The sequence below is a fragment of the Ammospiza nelsoni genome, chromosome 21 (assembly GCF_027579445.1).
Source record: "Ammospiza nelsoni isolate bAmmNel1 chromosome 21, bAmmNel1.pri, whole genome shotgun sequence".
Classification (NCBI taxonomy): Eukaryota; Metazoa; Chordata; class Aves; order Passeriformes; family Passerellidae; genus Ammospiza; species Ammospiza nelsoni.
In genome coordinates this window covers 3,751,317-3,771,281 of record NC_080653.1, presented here as the reverse complement: position 1 = coordinate 3,771,281, position 19,965 = coordinate 3,751,317, and the positions used below count along the sequence as shown (strand labels likewise).

Here is a 19,965-nt window from a genome sequence, read left to right as displayed (position 1 = left end):
GAAGGTGAATTTGGGGATTTGCTGTTGCCTTTAAGCTGTGTTTTCAGTGAGGCTGGGCAGCTGTGGTTATCGACTGAATGGTAAATTGAGTTATGTGCATGCAGCTTCATCTATATTCCCCACCTTCTGCCCATCCAGCCCTGTTAGGGATTCTCTAGCCTCCTTCATCCATTTGTGAGCGCATGATTTATGATCTGGTTCAAGTGGTTTATGAGCTAACTTGCTGCCCTTTATTGGCAGGACTAAGGCTGGGTGCTGCAACAGTGCCCTGCAGATGGAGGGGTGGTAGCTGTGAGGGATGTTTTGGGTGCTGGGGGTGGTGCTGTCTCGAGTGTGGGTGTCCCAGCATGGGTGTTTTGGGGGTGACACCTTGCCTCAGTGTTCCTGCAGCACTGGGATTACCATGAGTAGAGATGAGACATGAACACTGAGGTGCAGGAGCCTGGTGCTGCTGCTGCACTTGTGGCTGGGTCACAGCATTTTATCCCATTTGGCTCTGGGGGATGGAGATTCTGGGCTGAGCCTTTTTTCAGGTATGTGGTCTCTGCACTACATCTTGTCCTGTTCCCCCTGACACAAGAGCTGCAGAGTGGGGTGATTTCATTAGGGAATCCCTTGCCATGAGCTGCATCTCAGAGCACTGTGTGACTTTGACCTGTTTCAGGGACACTTTGGGTGGCAGGCTCTCCTCTTGCCCAGGATTTAGAGCAGGAGGCACAAGGACAGTCAGCACGGTGTCTTTGTGGGGACAAAGCCATCACCCCCTGCTCACAGCTGCCATCAGAGTGCTCTGTGCCCACTTCAGCACCACATCCTCTGCCTTGCATGGCCACAGGCTGCAATCTGGGGTGTCCCACCATGCAGCTGCTCCCATGGTGGTGGCATCTCCTCGAGGGTGAGCTCCAAATGCAGAGGTGATCTGGCCGCTGCTGGTGCACACAGCATTGGCTCCAGGGTTTGATTACAGCTCACAGCTCCTGCAGTTATCTGCCTTTAGCAAAGGACTCATGGGGATTGTGGGGCTCAGGCTGCTGTGGCCTCTCTGCGTGCCTCAGTTTCCCCTGTGTTCCTGTGCCAGCATTGCTCCTGTACCACACAACGGAAGTGAAGTTTCTCTGGTGGTGCTCAGCTCCAGCTCTCTGTTACTAACAGTGATACACAGCTCTTTCATTTTTTTTTTTCTATTTTCAGGTGAATATGGCCTTGGCAGGGAAGCCTTTAGATGTGACACTCCCCACCTCCAGAGCTGACCAATGGAATATGGTTTTTCCCCAGAGAGACGAAATCATCACCAGCTTAGTGTCTGCCTTAGACTCCATGGTAAGAGGCTGGTGGCACCCCTGTCCCCATCCCCCTCCCTCCTTTGGCCTCCATTTAGCAAGGCTGTCTGGGTGCAGGGCTGGCACACGATGCCTGGTGAGCTCATCCCGCTCTCTTCTGCTGCTGGAAAGCCCAGGGAACTGCTGAGAAATAAAAACCCTTTCCTGCCCTGACAGCCATAAGGATCATAAAGTCAGCACAAGTTAATCTCAGATGTGTATTGTTTTCCCATTAATATTTATGTTGGTATCAACTGGCTGAAGGGTGGTTGGCTTTTTTTTTCTTGCTGTTTTACCAGTGTTACCGTGAGCATTTACACAACAGCAGAACAATGCTTTTTATCTCTGAGAACAAAGAAAATAACTTTCATATCTTTTGACGTAGAATTCCCAGTGGAAGCCTTGCCTAAGTCAGCCGTGCTTACATAAACAAGATAACTGTCTGGATTAAGTCTCATGGACCAGAGCTAATCTTATTTTTAACTGTGAATGTGATCAATAAGGGAAAGAGGATGTGTAGTAACAAATGTCTAATGCAATGAGATGTGCTAAATAGCTCTCTCTTTTTAAAGTCAAGTCATATGTAATGCATTTATCTAGGATATGTTTTCCTCTCTATGCAGGTAGAGGTTTTTTCATTAATACCAATTTCCTTCTCTTTGACATCACCACCTCACTAAGGAGCAGGTTCCCTGGAGCCTACACACCCCAAGCAGCTTTGATGATTTATATACTTGCCATCCTGTACAACAAATTATGTTACCATAGTTTGGCTTCTTAACGAATATTCATTATTATGCAGTCCTTGTTAGGAACTTACACAGGGGCCAGGGAGCCAAGCTGCTCCTGAAATTCAGCCTTTATCCCAGCCCTTCAGAGTGGCAGGCTCTGTGCTCACTGAGCTGCCTGGTAAATAAACCACAGGGCCACATGCATGTCACCAAGCAGGCTTAGGGTTTGGATTTGTTCTGCACCCAAATCTCACACACCTTAGTTTTTGTGTTTATTTTTTGAGTGTTGGACTTTTTGAGCAAAATACTTGTCTTTGCAACTGGGTTTTGAAAGGAGGATTCTTAAAAATATCTGTTTTGTGGGATTTGATTCAATGCCTCCTTGAAGCAGGTGAGCAGGAGGTAAAATGACCCAGCAGAGAAGCTGGTTTAAGCCCACACAAGTGAAGCTCATTGCAGGTGTGTGCAGGGAGCTGGAGGTAGCTTAGGTGGGTTGGTCCATGTAACTGCCCTGCTCTCCTGCTCCCTCCCTGGCTGCCAGCATCCTCCAGCTCCTCTGTGGGGTTGTTGATGTGCCTAACCAGGGCTGATGCTGGGAAAATTCCCCCTTTTTTACCCATTTAAATGATGACCTGGGGATAGCATCTACCTAGCACCAGTGCTGTAGCTATAGGAATATGACTCAGGCTGCTAGCACTGAGTAACTATTATAATATAAAAAATACTAATAAAAATTAATATACATGTGTATTATGTAGAGCAGGAAGGGCATGTTACATAAAATGGATTAATGGAAGAAGTTTTTTCCATCTCTTTGTTGTTTTGCATAACTGTACAAGAAGAATCGTTCCACTAATCTGGACTTTGACCATATTAGTGTTCTGCAGCTGAAATAAGATTCCCGTGTTCCTTATTCCATTAGAGCTGGTGGAAAAATGCAAATTGTTATCGGTTGTGGTGTGGGTTTTTTGTTAGATTTTTTTTTTTTACAGGAATGTTTTCTTTTAAAGAAATGCAATAAAATGTTTATTTTTAGGCTAGGAAGAAGTGAAATAAAACGATGGGTAAATAGCTCTTGTTTTCCAGCTGGGTATTTTTGTAGAGCTGTAAAGTCACCAAAATTTTTTAGGTGACGCCGTAAACCCATGAAATTCTGACACAAACCAGAACACTGCTTTTGATGGGAGGATCTTTTTGATGGGAAGGATAAAACCCACTGGGAGATGGCAGGGATGGGAAGGAGGAGTGGGAAGGAGCTGCCCCAGCTGTGCTGTGCTGACCTGGTGCCTCCAACAGTGCTCGGCGCTGTCCAAGCTGAACGCGGAGGTCGCCTGCATCGCCGTGCACGAGGAGAGCGCCTTCGTGCTGGGCACTGAGAAGGGAAGGGTCTTCCTCAGCGCCCGCAAGGAGCTTCAGGCTGACTTCCAGAAGTTTTGCAGTGAGTATCTGCACCTGCACCATCTCCCATGCCAAGGTTGGAGCTCCAGCTGTGCCAGCTGTGACTCGTACTGAGCACAGAGTGGGCACTGCAGTGCTGTCTGTCAGTCCGTGGGGATGAGGGGTGTTTGAAGTGATGGAGGAATTGGGAGGGAGCTGCAGCCAGAGCCCCTTCCCTTCCCTTCCCTTCCCTTCCCTTCCCTTCCCTTCCCTTCCCTTCCCTTCCCTTCCCTTCCCTTCCCTTCCCTTCCCTTCCCTTCCCTTCCCTTCCCTTCCCTTCCCTTCCCTTCCCTTCCCTTCCCTTCCCTTCCCTTCCCTTCCCTTCCCTTCCCTTCCCTTCCCTTCCCTTCCCTTCCCTTCCCTTCCCTTCCCTTCCCTTCCCTTCCCTTCCCTTCGTTTTCTCTCCTGAAGCAACCCTGAGGTGGCTCAGGGCTGGATGGCTGCTCTGCTGCCCTGCTGCTGTTAGCCTCCAGCAGTGGTTTTTGAGGACTTAGCAGAAATAGTTTGTCCTGGTGATCCTCCCAGGAGCAGAAAGATTTTCTTGGTCCAAGGCTTTTTTTCCTGGTTTTGGAAAAACAGGAATGGATTGGTTGTTGTTGTGGAGCTGCTTGTGTTTTTGAGGGATGAACAGTGGTGACAGGATATCTTGAACAGGTGCTGTGTTCCCCCAGTCTCAGATCAGATTCACCAAGGGTCTCAGGGATACCTGTGTGTTGCAGACCTTCTGTCCCAGCTCTGTACCTCTGCCAGTTTCCAAAAAACAGTCTGGGAGCTGAAGGGAGGGTGGGAGCCATTCTGTGAATGTGGACCTTGTTTCTTAGACAGCATCATCCCCAGCATGCTAACTTCTGCTTTCCTCACTCAGTGTAGAAACTGGAATGGGATCTGGTTTTGGTGGTGCTGAGGACACCAGACCCAAATCTGTTCTATGGTGGGATGTCAGTGGAGAGAAATACATGGTGTTGACAGAAACCACATGGGTGCTTAATCCATTGGAGAGATTGTTCAGGAAGGGTTTGCTCTGGTGACACCTGAAGCTGCCCAGGTCGCTGGGTTGATCAGTGCATGGCTCTACAGGAGCAGCTCTCTGCCATGGCTCTGCCCAGCCCCTCATCCTGCTGCCCTGGGCAGCTGCTGGCCAACTCTACTATTCCATCCTCTCACATCCTGGTTAGTTATCCTCCCCTATGTTCTGCAGGACAGGAGGCATTTGGGAGATGTTTCCTACATTCATGGGCAGCTCTGCCTTCCCACCACCCTCAAGATGTAGATGGCAATGGGGTGGCCAAAGGGAGGGAACTCCCTTGTGTTTCCTCAGGCTGAGAGAGGTTCTTCAGTCTGGAGAAGAGAATCCTGAGAGCCCCTTCCAGTCCTAAGGGGGACTTATAAAAAAGAGGGAGAGTGACTTTTTGCCCAGGCAGATAATGAATAGAACAAGGGAGAATAATAATTTTAAACTAAAATGGGAGAGATTTAGGTTAGGTGTTAGTAAGGAATTCTTCTTTTGGGTGTTAGGAGCTATTTGGATTGGTTGCCCAGAGAAGCTGCAGCTGCTCCATCTCTGGAAGTGTTGAAGGCCAAGCTGAACAGGGCTTGGAGCAATGTGGTGTAGTGGAAGGTGTCTGCCCATGGCAGGGGAGTGGAATCAGATGGGATTTAAGGTCTCTTTTGACCCAAACTTGTTCTCTGATTCCATGATACATCCTGGTTGATGCCCTACTGCTGTGCAGGGGCAAAGCACCTGGCACTAGATCCTGATTCCCCTCTCTTTGGTTTCATTTATACTTTTATCAAAAAGAAATAGTCATGTCTGGTTGAAAACAGCAATCTTGAGGATGGGGTTTGAGTAAAGGGGATGATGCTGCAGACAGGGAGAAATGTGATAACTCTGTCTTGAATTATACAGGCCCAGACTCAACTCCACTCCATAAAGCCCTTACAACTGGCACACAGTGGAAAATATCCCTGGAAGTGCCTCTGATTTCTTGCTGCACTATTAGAAAGATGGGAATTAATCTAAAGCAGACATCACTTGGAGATGTAAGAAGCCTCTTATCTCTCTGGGACACAGAGCACCCTCCTTTATCTGAGCCTCTGGTCCTGCCTCTCATGATGCAGGGGGGAACTGACAGTGATCAGAATAAATGTCAGTGGAGGAGGGAGAGGCAGCACTTGGATGATGCAGATGCATTTCACTACCTTGGTAAAACATCCCAAAAAAGTTTTCCAGGGCCTGTTTTGCCATGCTGTGGGAGGCATGTGGAGCTTTCCAGGGGTGGCATGGCTGTTTACTTTGCTGTGTCCAGTTCTGTGTGTGTCCCATGTTGCTCTTGAGCACTCCCTGTGATGTCCCAGCCATGGACTTTTTCCACAGGAGGATCTGTGAGCTCCTTGAGCACCCAGGCAGTATCCAGGCCTGACTGCCAGTAGGAGTCTGTCGAGGATGATGAAGGAATTAGTCCTTTGTCACCGAAAATCCCTTGCAAATTACTGTGGATAGAACAGCAATAATACATTTGTAGTGTTTAATTTTCTGTGCATTTAGAGATGCAAAGAAGTCAATGCTGAAGATATGCTTTATTTGAGGTTTAATGGGGGAAATTAGCAGGAAATAGCTGGTATTACTGAGCTATGTGATGCTGAAGGGTAAAAAAGCCTCGAAGAAAGGCGGATTTTCTTTTCCTGAGAGATTGAAGGCTAAGCAGATTGAAACCAGAGACTAGAAATGGACTGCCCAATTAGTCATAACTGTTTCAGTCTGGCTGAGTGGGAAAAGCCAGGGAAAAGGGGGCAGGCACCGGATGAGTGCTGGCACCACTGCCTATTGCCAGTACCTTTCCCTGCATGTTGGGGCTGCTGGGATCATCCAAGCTAGGGGCTGAGGTGGGTATGAGGGCTGGGACACTTGCATTGTCACCACAGTGACTCCTGTTTTCTCCTCTCCCCCTCAGGAATCCAGCAGAGGAAGGAGCAGGACGCAGAGGTGCAGAAGAAGGCAAAGGAGTGCGGGCAAAGGGTGCTCAGGGTGTCCCCGGACCAGGGATCAGATGTGTACCTCCTCAGGAAGATGGTAGAGGAAGTGTTTGATGTGCTTTATAGTAAGAACCTTCATGCTTCCCTTTGGGGATATGGAATGTCCCTGGGGCTCACTGAGCTGCCCAGCACTGCCACCAGCTGTGGCTTTCATGCCAGGCCAGCTCCTCGGTGTGGGAGCAGGTGCCTGGTGAAATGGTGAAATGTGCTCCTGTACAGAGTTAGCACTGCATTGAGATGGGGTTTGGCCACTGCTTCTTCATTTTCCAGAGCCCCAAACTGAGCCAAAAAAAATCCCTGTGCTGAATGAAGCATCCTTTGTGTCCCCTGACCAGGGGAAGCCTCTGATGTGATTTCCATGCACACCTTTATCCCTGCCACTGCATCCACAGCAGCTTTCATAGCCCTGTGTTGGAGATCTTCAGATTCATTCTCTTTTCCCTGGCAAGTCTATTTAAGAAGAAAACAGATGATTTTCTAGCATGTGGCCCTGCAGCCCCAACTTCCAGAGACGAGGTGGTGCTGCTCCAGCACATGCATCATCCCCAGCAATAAAGCTTTTGCAATTAAATATAGATGACCATATGGCTGCTGGTATGGAACCCAGTGGGTTGCAGAGCTCCTTCCAGGCCCAATCTGCAGTGGCTTGAGCAGCAGCAGCACCTTCTTCTCACTGACAAGGATGCACTGGAACCCCTATGGAGTGGCTGGCAGTAGTGGTCATGCTGCTGGCTCATCCCCTGGCAGCTGTGCTAGTCAGGGTAGGAGAAGCAAAACTGGCTTGGGAAAACAGAGCCCCAGTTATTCCCCCATGCTGCTGAGAGGTTGTGTTAGTTCTGTGTGATGCTTTAGGGAGTGCAGGCCCTGTGGCTGGACCAGCTGCAGAACTGGGTGTTTGTTTGTTTCTGGCTCCCCATCACCATCTGAGATTCATGTAGAGCCCTGCTGGGGCTGTGCAGGGCTCCCTGAGTGCCCCTGGTTGTGGATGTGACCTGGGAATGGGCATTCCCACACAACAGGAGCTGCCCCCAGCCACACTGGGCTCACATGCAGGATTTGCTGCTGCTGGCTGTTGCTGGCATCTTCCACAAGCTTCACAGACAGGAAAAGGGAGCTGGCATCTCTTCTCCCCTGGGACAGAGAGTCACTGAAATTTTTCTGAAGCCACTTAAAGGACTTAGAGGCAATATTCCCATTAATGGGAGCAATCAGATCCTATTGCTGCCTTCCAAAGGCTGGGCCCAAGGATGAAGGAAGGGATGGTGCAGAAGAACCAAGGGAACAGAATGAGGAGGGTGTTTTTTGCTGCTCCAAGCTGCAGGTCTCATTGTCCTGCTGCAGGTACAGTGCCAAACTTTGCTGTCCTCTTGGGAATATGTGAATTATTAAAATCTGACGCACAATAAATACATAATTGCATTAGAAAAGCTTGATCAGGGTGCATCTGCATGGGCTTTATAAACAAGGCAGCCCATCCATTGGATGATTAGTAAGGCTTTTTACAGTTTCAAGGTGTATGGAGGTGTGTGGGGACACATTGGCCGTGTCCTCTGCCCAGCATCCCTGGGACAGCAGTTTTGGCTTTGGCACTGGGTGTAATTCTGCCTTTCTTTCTGCTGCTGCTTCAGTAATGTCAGCTGTTTCCATCCTTGAGCCTCTCTGTGGTGAAACCTGACAAAGCTGCTGCTCCCCTCCCTTCATTCCCACTGGGAAAGGCCTCTCCTGGTTGAGTGGGGAGAAATACACAGGAGACAGCAGATGCCCCAGGGTGATTCTGTTTGTAACACTGAGAGGACTGTGAGAGTTTAACAATTACAATTCTTAGGGTTTTTTTTTTTTATCCTTTCATCAATAAGGATTGGAAACAAAAAGTCTTTTAAAATGCTCAGTCAAAAAGATTCCCTCCAGAGCCTGGTAATCTCTGCACCAACAGGATGACTGATTACCAGTGGCTTCTATTAAACAGGCATTAATGATGATTATTGTCTCTTTGGCCAAACCATGAGTCTCTGTGCAGCAGTGCAAGGCTTCTGAAGGTCACCTTGACAATAACACAGTCCCCATAAAAACATGTTTGGGGATTTCTTGAGCATTGGGTTGATAAGGAGCCACTGTGGACATTGGGAGCTTCTCCCAATCATGAAGAGAGGTGATGAAGGGAGGTGGAGAGCTGCACATTGGGGCAGGGAAACTGTCAGCTTGCAGAAAGTAAACTCATGGTGTCATGGTTCAAAGGCTTATTTTAAAACTTTGGTTATTTGCTTAATTAAAATATTATCAATCCTCCCTATAAGAAGCCTTAATGGCCCGTGCAAGTTGCACATTGTTAGTTATAATGCATTCCTTCAAAGGACATGGTGAAGAAATCACTTTTAGCAAGGACTTGCTGGCAGAGTCCTAAGATTTGCAGTATTTCTGTAAGATCTTTTGGGTTTTTTTAAGAAGAAGGGAATAAAAAAAGATTGGAAAGCAAATCCACAGTATAAAATCCCTCAACAACTTAAAGGTCCTGTAACCTTCTCTGTCTGCCCCCAGCCTGGAGATGAAGGTGCAAGCACTGTATCGTGCCACCAGATGTTCTGCATCTGGACACTGCTTTGCCAGCCAGGTTGCATTTCTGCATGGCTGTTTCTTGTGCTTCATGCTTTCAGCACCATGTTTATTGATCACAGTGGCTTGGGTTGGTTTCCAAAGTAATTTTTCCCCAGAGAGTGGCTTGAGGGTTTTGAAATCCTTCAGAGCAGGCTGTTTTTGTGATGGTGTTTTGCCTGCAAAGTATAGCAGGACAGCCCTGGTCTGGGCACACAGGCTATTTATCTGGTTTAGAAAATCCCTATATAATGGCAGTGCTGCTACAAGGGAAGGAAAAGCAATTTGTACCTGACTCCTTAGGGAGATTTTGGTGGCAGAGGTAAAATGGAGCCAGAGGCACATGGTGGGACTGTGTTGCCAGTGTTGAAGGGAGCAGGTGAGAGTTCTGGGCAGCTGGAGGGGACTGTGCAGTCAAATGTGTCAATGTTCAAGCTGTCTGTGAATAGTGGGATGGAGGGAGATTGTTTGGTTTGCTTTTTTTCCTTGTCTGTCAAAGTGAATCAAAGCTGCTTGACAGTAACAGCAATCAAACTGTTTTCCGTTCTTCCAGGAGGTAAAATAAGAAAACTGACTCGAAATGAGGTTCCCAGAATATCTCAGTAAGCATGAGATAAAAATCATTGTGAGCTCCTCTGCCTTCTTTGTCAGCCCTTGGCTCCCTCCCACCCTGCTGATGGCCATGTACCTCACTGGCATATGGCTGGGCACTCCCAGGGGTAGGCTTGTGCCAAGTGACCCCAACTGAGGATTCTGCTGTGAAACCTGAATGATGAGACATCTGTTTATTGGCTTTTATGAGCTTTTTTATTAATTAGTGCTTTTAGAAAGGAATTGGAGTGCCTTGCATGCTAAGTGTGAAGGTAGGAATGGGTTTTTTCTCCAAGTGATCCTGTTGGTATTTCTTGCTCTTCTAGTGTTCCAGCCCAGCTCAGCCATGGTGAGGGGCACAGGGTGTTTGTCAGTGTGTAACTCTGTCCCCTCCCCAGGTGAAGCCATGGGGAAGAGCAGCGTGGTCCCTTTGCCCTACGAGAGGTTCCTGAAAGAGCCAGGCTCGCTGGCAGTGACTGGCTTGCCTGAGGGAATCAGCTTTAAGAAACCCCTGGAGTATGATGTGAAATCCCTGATGGCCATCCTAGAGCACAGCCACAGCATCCGCTTCAGGCTAAAAAGGTAATTTTAATTTTGGGGACCTCCAAGTAGCAGGAGAGCAGCGAGCCCTTGGGATGGTGGCACAGGCCAGGAGGGTCCCTTTCATATCCCAGCTTCTCCTCAGGACCCACAGACCTGGGTCCAGCCATGCCAAATCCAGCCTTGCACAGAGATTTGTTCGTGTTGGGGGGCTTGAGTCGATTTCAGGGCTCATTTCTATAAAAAGTGTGTGTAAACATGCACATTAACTGCATCTTTTTATGTGCCTCTGCCAAAATTTCCACTGCGGTAAGCTAAGTGCTTTCTGTCTCCAGAGGGATTTCCAGGGTAAATGCTGCAAGTGTCTTCCCAGGCTGAAATGGGTTTTTTAATGCCAGGCGAGGAGGGAAGTGGGGGACTGCAGCAGAGCAAACTCCCCCTTTTGGCCACATTTATGCAAGGGGTTCAGTAGTTTTAGGTGCATTTCCCCTGCATTTGCCTTGCTGGCAGCACCTCAGATCCATTCAGAAAAATGCTGAGCATGACCAAATACCTCCTCTAAAGGCTTGATGCTTCTGGAAAATCAGGCTGAGACAGCTAAAAGTAGGACACGCAGAATTTGTGCTGTCTGTGAGCTTGTGGCTCCCTGTCTCATGTGGAGCACATTGGTTTCTTCAGTCTGAAACTCATTTGCAGGCTGACTGAGCTCCCCCTTGAATGTGCCATGGGTGCTGGGGGCTGGCATAGGTAATGGAGCCAAGTGATTGTGGTCATAAAAGGTTTTACCCCTTAAATGCACTGGGCATGGAGCTGTGCAGCTTGGTCCTAGCTAAAAAATATGCTCTGAACTAACCAGCTTTGACTAACCAGCTCCACTTAAAGAAGACAAGAACCATTTAGGTGCCTGAAGATGCTCAGGAGTTTGATGGATGTAACTTGTGAATCACAGAACAGAACTATAGAATGGTTTGGGTTGGAAGGGATCTTAAAGACCATCTTGTTCCAAGCCCTGCTGTGATCAGGGATGCTTTCCACTATCCCAGGTTGCTCCAAGCCCCATCCAGCCTGGCCTTGAACACTTCCAGGGATGGGGCAGCCACAGCTTCCCTGGGCAACCTGTGGCAGGGCCTCACCACCCACACAGGGAAGAATTTCTTCCTAATATCTAATCCAAACCAGCCCTCTTTCAGTTTGACACCATTCCCCACTGTCCTGTAACTCCCTGCCTTTGTCAAAAGTCCCTTTCCAGCCCTCCAGTACCTTTGGGTAATGGAAGGCCAGAGTATGTTCTCCCCAGAACCTTCTCTTCTTCAGAGTGGACAATCTCAACTCTCTCAGCTTTCCAAATAGGAGAGGTGCTCTAATGGTCTCCTGTAATGGTGCTCCTCAACAAAAAGCCTGGCAGCTGGTGGTGTCCCACCTTCCCAGGCATGGCTCTTCTTCCCCATCCAAATCCTTGCTTATTGCACCTTAGCACTGCCATGGGCTCAAAGGAACCTGTTTTTCCCTCCTCTTCTCCCTTCCTTCCCCTCAGGCCAGCAGATGAGCCCAGCCGAGAGCCCAACCCCAACATCGAGTTAACTTGTTCCTCCCTCGCCTCCAAGGGCAGCCGGGACTCTGGTGCCAACAACGGCCCCGTGGCCAAACCCAGCTCGCAGGACGCCCCCTCAGCCATTGCCATCACCAACTTCCTCTACGGCGTCTCTCTGCCCGGCCCCGTCGCCATCGACCTCAAGCAGGAGGCATCCTCGGGCCTGCCCGGGCCCACGGCGGCGGCGGGCGAGGCGCTGCTGGGCCGGCCGGCAGCAGAGCTGAAGGTGCCTTCCTCACAGGAGTACAGCGACTGCTGTGGTAATAGCCTGGAGTGTGCTCTCCCCTCAGGGCCCGGGGCACTGCCCGGCCCTGGCTTTGCTAGGGGGTGTTGGAATTCCTGGGATGAAAACCAGCCTAGAGCTGGGCCTGTGTGGGAGTGAGCAGAGCCCCTGCCATGTTGCACTGCCACAGGCCTTCCCTTGGTGCTTGCAAATGGCAGGGCACACCTTTGGTTTTGCCCCAAGTGGCAGGCACACCTTTGGTTTTTGCCCCAAGTTGTTGTCTTATAGTGCAAGAATTCTATTGTCATTACATTGCAAGGGCTCCATATTGTTGGAGCTTTGTACCTCCTTGATGTTTCTTGTAGGCAGCTCCTCTAGGCACTGACCTTGTCCTCACAGCAGCCAACTGACTCCAACTCCCCCCAACCACCCAACCCTCTCTTTTATAACATTCTTCTTATTGGCTACAGCTGCGGCCTGTTAACATCAGGCCTGCTCCTAAACCTTAGTAATTGGCTCAGCTGCAATTCTTTAGGGGGTAAGATTGCATTCTATGTTCTATCCCCTATCCCCCTACACCAAGTGGTAGGGCACACCTCTGGTTTTGCCCCAAGTGTCAGGGCACATCTCTGTTTTTACCCCAAGTGACAGGCACACCTCTCTATTTGGGGCAAAACCAGAGGTATGCCTGTTTCTGGCAGAACCAGCAGAACCCAGAGGGGGTCCCACCTACATAGGAGATTTCTTTGTCTGAAGCTGGTAATGGCTTTTTTTTTTGCCCCAAGTGGCAGGCACACCTCTGTTTTGCCCCAAAATGACAGGGGCTGCACCACCAGGCCAGAAGGGCATCTCCCCAAAAGGGAATGGGAATGGCAGGGGTTGATCTGGCCAGCACCACACCCAGGTGTCACAGGCCAGGGTGCATGGAGGACAAACAGAAGGGGTGGCAGGGGACAGCACTCAGGGTGTTGTTGTGGTGTCTGGAGCACTGGTCAGGCTCTCATCAGCCCTTTCTCGTCTCAGGTGTCACAGGCCCAGGGTGCATGGAGGAGGGACAGAAGGGGTGGCAGGGGACAGCACTCAGGGTCTTGTTGTGGTGTCTGGAGCACTGGTCAGGCTCTCATCAGCCCTTTCTCCTTGTCTCCCCTCTTGTCCAGGACAGAAATCATCAGTCTCCGGGGGTCCCCTGATCCAGAATGTGCACTCATCCAAGCGCATCCTCTTCTCCATCGTCCATGACAAGACAGGTCTGTGTCCTGCTCCAGCACTAAGGCAGCTTTCCTGAATTCAAGGTTTCCCCTCACCACATCTCTCTCCAGCAGTCTGCCAGCCCTCTCCATGCTCTGCAGGGACCTGGCAGTGCTGGAGGGGATTAATCACATTGGAACCATCTCTGCTCCAGTCCATCCCTGCCATTCCAAGATGCTGTTAGTGGTCCTTGAGCACTGCTGGCTGGCTAGGAATTCCCATCTCTGCTTTCTGCACAGGGAACCAAGGCATGGCTTTGGGAGAGGCTGTTTTGCCCCAGCTGCAAACAGTACATTCCTGCTGAAAACTTGGCATTATTTCCAAATGACTGAAAGCTACTCGTCCCAGTGGGATTCTGCAGCAGTGCCTGGGGGGATCAGCAGTGGGGAGGAGACTGCCATTTCCTTACCTCCACTGCACCCAAGGGAAATGCAGCCTAAAAACCCCTGCCTGCCTTGAAGAGGAGAAAAAAATATGGGTGGGAAGGTTGGGAAAGAGGAGAAGACAGAAAAGATCCACTTGTGAAAGGGCTGTACCTTTCAAGGGTTCATTCCAGGTGAAGTTGGCTCTGTCCATGAGGGTCTTTCATTCCAGGGCTGAGAAATTTTATGGGGTCATTTCTTAGGAATCTGCATGTGCCAAGGAGCGTGCTTAGGTCAGGGGTTGGAGAAACCAAGACCTTATCTGCCAGCCTGGCAAAATTCTCTCAGGAGCAGGGAAATAATTTTTGAAGTCTTGTTCCTGCTTCGCAGCACTTTGCAGGAGAAAAGTGCATCTGCTGTGTATGAACCATATGGAAGTTTCTTATTTCTTGTATTTTGTTTTGATAGATAAGTGGGACAGTTTTATAAAAGAAACTGAAGACATCAACACCCTTAGGGAGTGCGTGCAAATTCTTTTTAACAGCAGATATGGTGAGTAGGAGTTAATATCCCATTATGCATCTGCAGTGCTTGTGGATTGCATATCATTATATAGCAATCATTTTTGTTCCCTAACACAGCAGCAGAAGCCATATGCTAGAGCTCCCTGCTCTTCCTAACACATTTAGCTCAGCAGCTCCCAGTCTTCTGAAGGTTATGTCAATATTTCTGTTTGGAGCCCCACACCACAGTCAAGGAATTTATAACTGGGCTGTAAAACAGCCCTGTCTGGGAGCGTGGCATGCTGGATCATAGCACTTGGGCACCAGGAGGGGTGGCATGTGGCCCTTTCACATACATGTGGCAGGTAAAAAGAAGGTGGTTGTTGTTGCAGCTGCTTTTTTTTCCATTTGCATGGCTTGCCTATGTTGTTGGTGCTCCCTTTGCCATGGGCAGTGCTTTTGGTGCAGCTCCTGGGCATTTGGGCAGGTAGAAGCTTGGGAATTACTTGAGACTGGTGGGTGCTTCAGCTGTGCCATCCCTATCAGGCTGTGTAATTTGTTAGTTACAGATGGGCTGGAGATGAGTGCTGTGTCACCTGTGAGTTGTATATGGGTTTGAGACAAGCCTTTAACATGTGATTTATAGATGTGGTGCCAGAGTGTGTCCAAAAGGTAACAGAGCTTAGGAAAGTCTGGAGCAGAGCCTGATGAGGAGCAGCTGAGGGAGCTGTGGGGGCTCAGCCTGCAGAAAAGGAGGCTCAGGGGGGATCTTCCCACTCCCTACAATTAGCTGAAGGAGGCTGTAGCCAGGTGGGACTCAGTTTCTTCTCCCAGATGACAAGTGATAGAATTAAAGGGAATTGCTTCAGGCTGCTCCAGGGAAGGTTTAGATTGGACACTGGGGAAAATCTCTTCACTGAAAGGATGGTCATGCACTGGCAAAGGCTGCCCAGGGTAGTGATGGAGTCACCATTCCTTGAAATGTTCCAAAAAGCTTATGGACCTGGCACTTGGGGACATGATTTGGTGAACATGCTGCTGCTGGGTTAAAAGCTGGAATCAATCTTAGAAGGTTTTTCCAACATTAACAATTTTATGATTCCACATGCTGTGCAGCTTGTGAATCATGGAGCTCACAAACCTGCTGGGGTGGGTCACAAGGAGTTTGGGAATTATATTTGGGCCAGCTCACTCCTGACTTGTGCATCGCTGGGCACGTCTGGAAGTTTTGGAAGACACTTAGCTGTGTTTACTGCTGCTTTCCTTTTTGTCCCATTTCCATGGAAGAGCTGCTCCTGGGGCTCACTTTCTGGGACAAGCACAGAAGAAGGCAGAAAACATTTGCTCTACTTGAGTTCAAGCCCTCACACCTTTGTTTTAGCACTGTAAAAGACAAAGCACTTGTGTAAATGAAAGCCATGTGTTCATCTTGCAGCTGAAGCCTTGGGGTTGGACCACATGGTCCCTGTGCCATACAGGAAGATTGCCTGTGACCCCGAGGCAGTGGAGATCATTGGCATCCCAGACAAAATCCCTTTCAAAAGACCTTGCACCTATGGGGTCCCCAAGCTCAAAAGGATCCTGGAGGAGAGGCACAACATCCATTTTGTCATCAAAAGGTGGGTGGCAAGGACAGCAGAAGGAAGCGTGTGGCTCAAGGGTGTCAGGGGTTTGAGCTGTGCTCCCTCCGTACTCACAGGGCTTGTTTTGGCACCAAAAACTCATTTCACCCTTTTTCATAAGACAGCTCTTTCCCCCTGCAAACCTCTGGTTTTCATCTCTCTCCCTTTCTGCAAGGATGTGGCAGGACTGGCTGTACCATGATGACCCCCACGCTCTGCCACCCTGTTTTAAGTGATCATGGGCACCAAACTTTGCCAATGCCACCCACCCCAAAGATTTGAAGGTGGTTATAGCACCTTCAGTGCCATTTGGTGGAAGGGAGCAATGCCCCTGGGTGGAGGGAAGAACAGTCATACTCTCACAGGGATTCCCTTCCACCTTGTTTTTCACTGATCACTTGTGCACATCCTCTGTATCTGGTGATGAGAATCTATCACCTGCAGGCCAGGCACTGTGTCCAGGTGTCTGCCTTTCCACTGGGTAGGAGGAGTGGATATATTCCTAGTTATCACTGTGCTGTGCAACCTCTCTTTGCTTCTCTGTCAGGAAAACCTGCTCTATAATACATTGATTTATCCAGTCCCTGCCTGTGCAGCACTTGTGTTGTTCTATGCCTAGAGGTGTGAAACTACAACCCAGAAAAACCCTGGACAAGGCTCCCAAGGGGGCTAAAATCACCAGCACTGCTGGAATTCAGGCATCCTGAAAGGGATTAGCTTTCCTGATGTCAGTTGGTAGAGAAGCCACTTTGTCCTGCTTTGTCCAGGCTGGATCAAGCTGTGGGATGTGGCCTGGACATAGTTTGCTCCTATGAGCAAAGTTTGGGTAGCACCAAAATAAAATATTCAGGAGACAGGTGACATCCTGGTCAATCGTCTGTACTGGAAATTGAAGATCCAGTAACAGCTACTTTGGTCCCACTGTTTCTTTTTGTAAAACCAGCCTAATTTAATTGCAGCTTCATTTAATAAGTTAAATTAAGACAATGACTTATAAGCATATTTAGAGGTGCTTTAGTTAAAAAGTATATGCCATAAGGTTGCTTGGCTGCACAACACACTAAAAGGCCTTTTTTTAGCTGAAAAATTCATTCAGTATTTTTAGAGAATGAAAAAAATTACTAGTTTGACTTGGTTTAATGCTATTCATTAATTAAACCTCCAACTCAGTCATTAGCAGCATCTATTTCTAATTCTTTTTTTTTTTTTTCCTTCTCTCCTAGGATGTTTGACGAAAGAATTTTTACAGGTATGTTCTCAAAATCCTTTGATTTATTGCCCACAAAATTAAAAGGTTATCCAGAGAAGCAGAGTTGAAATAATGTCACTGTAAGCAGAGGAAGTGCAGGACACATGCAGTTAGGAGAAGGAGAAGCCTTGTCTGTGCCCTACACCAGGACATGCTGAGATTGCCTTTGCCTGGGATCAGTGCAAGCTCTGTACTCCCCTAAAAAATTGAGTTGTGAAGGTTTGAGTGAGAATTCCTGGTGTGTGAGGCTGGGCTGGCTCTTGAATCAGGCTGAGCCACAGCAGAGGCAATATCTGTAATTTCAAGAGGAAGAAAATTACTGCTGTGTTCCTCACTGGTAAATTATTCTTTCTTTGACTTTCTTTGCTCTGTGTTTTTACTTCTTTTTTCTCTGAGCTGGAGAAGCCAGACAAATCCTTTACTGTGAGGGTGGTGAGGTTCTGGCACAGGTTTCCCAGAAAAGCTGCAGCTGCCCCATCCCTGGAAGTGTCCAAGGCCAGGTTGGATGGGGCTTGGAGCAATCTGAGATTGTGGAAGGTGTCCCTGCCCATGGCAGGGGATGGAAGAAGATGGTTTAAGGTCTCTTTGGACCAAAACCAATCTGTGATTCCATGATAAATGCTTCTTGGCAGATACAAGGAGACAGGTACCCATGCTGTCAGACTCAGCCCACTCTGCAGCAGTGCCCTCACACACACCTGGAATATGGCACTGCCTCCAGATTTATCACACCTGAGTCCTGGATTGCCTGGGCTTGGCTCACGAGTACAGACATGTTTTGGGGTGGTGTTTTGTTTTTTTCCCCCCCTGAGCTGCCAACTGCACATGCTGGTAGCTCTCCAGATGCCTTTTTCCCAGATATCTCTGCCAGCCAGGTTATCACTCTTGCCCCACTCAGCCCCAGCCCTGAGAGTCCTCCCTGAGCCTGGTGAGGTTGGGGCCACCCAAACCAGGCTGGAGCCACCAGCAGAACCTGGAGGAGGTCCCACCTACATGGGGAATTTCTTTGTCTAAAGCTGGAAATGGCTTTTTTTTCCTCAAAAAAAGGATTTCTTTAAGCTCTAGCCCATCCCCAAGGGATGGAGCACTGAGCTGTGTTTTGGGATGCTTGGATTTTCCCTGCATAATGCCTGCATGGTACCTAGGGGAGGCATCATGTACGTGTGCAGCTCCAGACCTGTGCTCTGGGCTTGTGGGTTACATGGTAGGCAGGTGCAAGTGGATATTTGGAGATGAGGAAGCAAACCCTGCAGAACTGAGGTGGGTGACAGCCCCACTCTCCTGACAGTTCCCTGCAGGGCTACCAGAAGCAAAACCCATTAAACCTGGCACTCTGTGGTTTGTGTCAGCACATCAGCTTGTGCAAAAAAACCCTCACTGCTGAGTCAGGAGGTGCCATTTCTGCAAAGACATTATTTTCTGAGTGGAGCTGTATTTTAAGTTGCCATTTGTGAAGTATCCCAAAGCTTCCCCATAAAGTTTTGCTCACCCTTTAATTAAAATACCCACCACTGCTTGGAAACCTATTTTTGTTACTCCCCTGGGTAGCAGCTTCAGGCAGGCTGTGCTGGTGCAAGAACAAGATTTGGTTCATAGAAAGCACAAATTAAAAGGAGCCTTTTGGACTGTCGGTAGATAAATAGTGTTTTTAAGGTTCTGTGTTTCTGCTGATCCTACTGCCAGAGCCCTGCCCTTTCTCACAGGCTGGAACAAAAAGGAAACTGGTATCAGGTTCCCATAGATGGAATATGTTTTAGAAGGGTGAGGATACTCTAATGGTGCTTTGAGACCAGCAAAGGGCTTTGATAACAGCTGTTTAACAAGACACCTTGTGGTTTCTGCAGCCTCACAATGGAGTCTCACTCTCTCATTCTTCAGCTCTTTGCTCACTTCCCTGCCTGATTTTATTTCCTACTCTGCCTTCAGATTACTCTTTCCATCTCCAAGGTCATCGATGAGGCTTCATTTCAGCTCCTTTCAGGCTGCTGAGGAGCAGGGAAGGGAGAGAGGAAGGTTTTATGGTGGCAGGATGCTTCTGTCCCTCTCTGTGTCACTGTGACAGAGATTTCTCCTGCTGCTTGGTGGGCTTGGAGCTGTGAGACAGGGCTGTGTCTCTGCTACTCTGTTTTGCCAAGCTGGCATCCAGTGCAGCACATCCCTTCCCTTGGGGCAGGGCTCTCCCCACTTCAGGGCTTGCTTCTAGAGCAGGGGGATATTTCTGGCTTTTCTGACCTTAGTCCCTACCTCCTGGAACCCTTGTCCTATCAGCCAGCCCTTTCTGGAGATGCTCTTTCCTGGCAGGGCTTCCCAGCACACTCATAGCTATGGAGAGATTTAAACAAATGTCCTGCTGATATTTTAACATGTAAACCCCATGGAATCAGCATCTTTGCAAGCAGGTGACACTTAAAAACCTGCTCCCCTACCCTGACCTCAGCTCTGGGGCTAGGAGGGGAACAAGCTGCAACACTGGCATCTCCAGTTGCTAATCCTGGTTTTGCTTTTCTCCCAAAACCCACCATGCACACCTGGCAACAGGAAGCAAATTTACCAAAGATCCAACCAAGCTGGAGCCCTCCAGCCCTCCCCGGGAGATCTCCCCCGAGCCTCACCGTGGGGCCACGCTGGAACTGGGGGTGACCTCTCAGGCCAACAGCAGGTAAGTGGGACTTCTGTCCTGTTCCCTGTAAAGTGACATCCATCAGAGAGTCATTAATGTGCACAGCAGGTTCCTGATGTGTTCATCAGCAATGCCCAGTGGTGTAGGGGGATACAGTATGGGTAAATGAAGGTGGTAGACAATGTAATCTTATCCCCCAATGAGTTGCAGCTGCACCAATTACTAAAGATTAGGAGCAGGCCTGATCTTAACAGGCCACACCTGTAGCCAATAGGAACAATGGTATAAAAGAGTGGATTGGTGGGAT

General features: G+C 48.9%; 1 protein-coding gene across 2 annotated transcripts in view; it reads left to right on the top strand.

The window, feature by feature from the left end:
• The first annotated feature begins 1,197 nt into the window (after positions 1 to 1,197).
• The window catches only part of GTF2IRD1 (GTF2I repeat domain containing 1), a 51,087-nt gene continuing 32,319 nt past the window's right edge, over positions 1,198 to 19,965 (top strand). For both annotated transcript variants that reach the window (XM_059486857.1, XM_059486856.1), the window contains exons 1-10: positions 1,198 to 1,320; positions 3,347 to 3,488; positions 6,439 to 6,585; positions 10,099 to 10,282; positions 11,775 to 12,091; positions 13,212 to 13,301; positions 14,133 to 14,216; positions 15,603 to 15,786; positions 17,013 to 17,038; positions 19,577 to 19,697. In XM_059486857.1, the coding sequence (XP_059342840.1) occupies positions 1,198 to 1,320; positions 3,347 to 3,488; positions 6,439 to 6,585; positions 10,099 to 10,282; positions 11,775 to 12,091; positions 13,212 to 13,301; positions 14,133 to 14,216; positions 15,603 to 15,786; positions 17,013 to 17,038; positions 19,577 to 19,697 (1,418 nt within the window). The remainder of the gene's footprint in view (positions 1,321 to 3,346; positions 3,489 to 6,438; positions 6,586 to 10,098; positions 10,283 to 11,774; positions 12,092 to 13,211; positions 13,302 to 14,132; positions 14,217 to 15,602; positions 15,787 to 17,012; positions 17,039 to 19,576; positions 19,698 to 19,965) is intronic.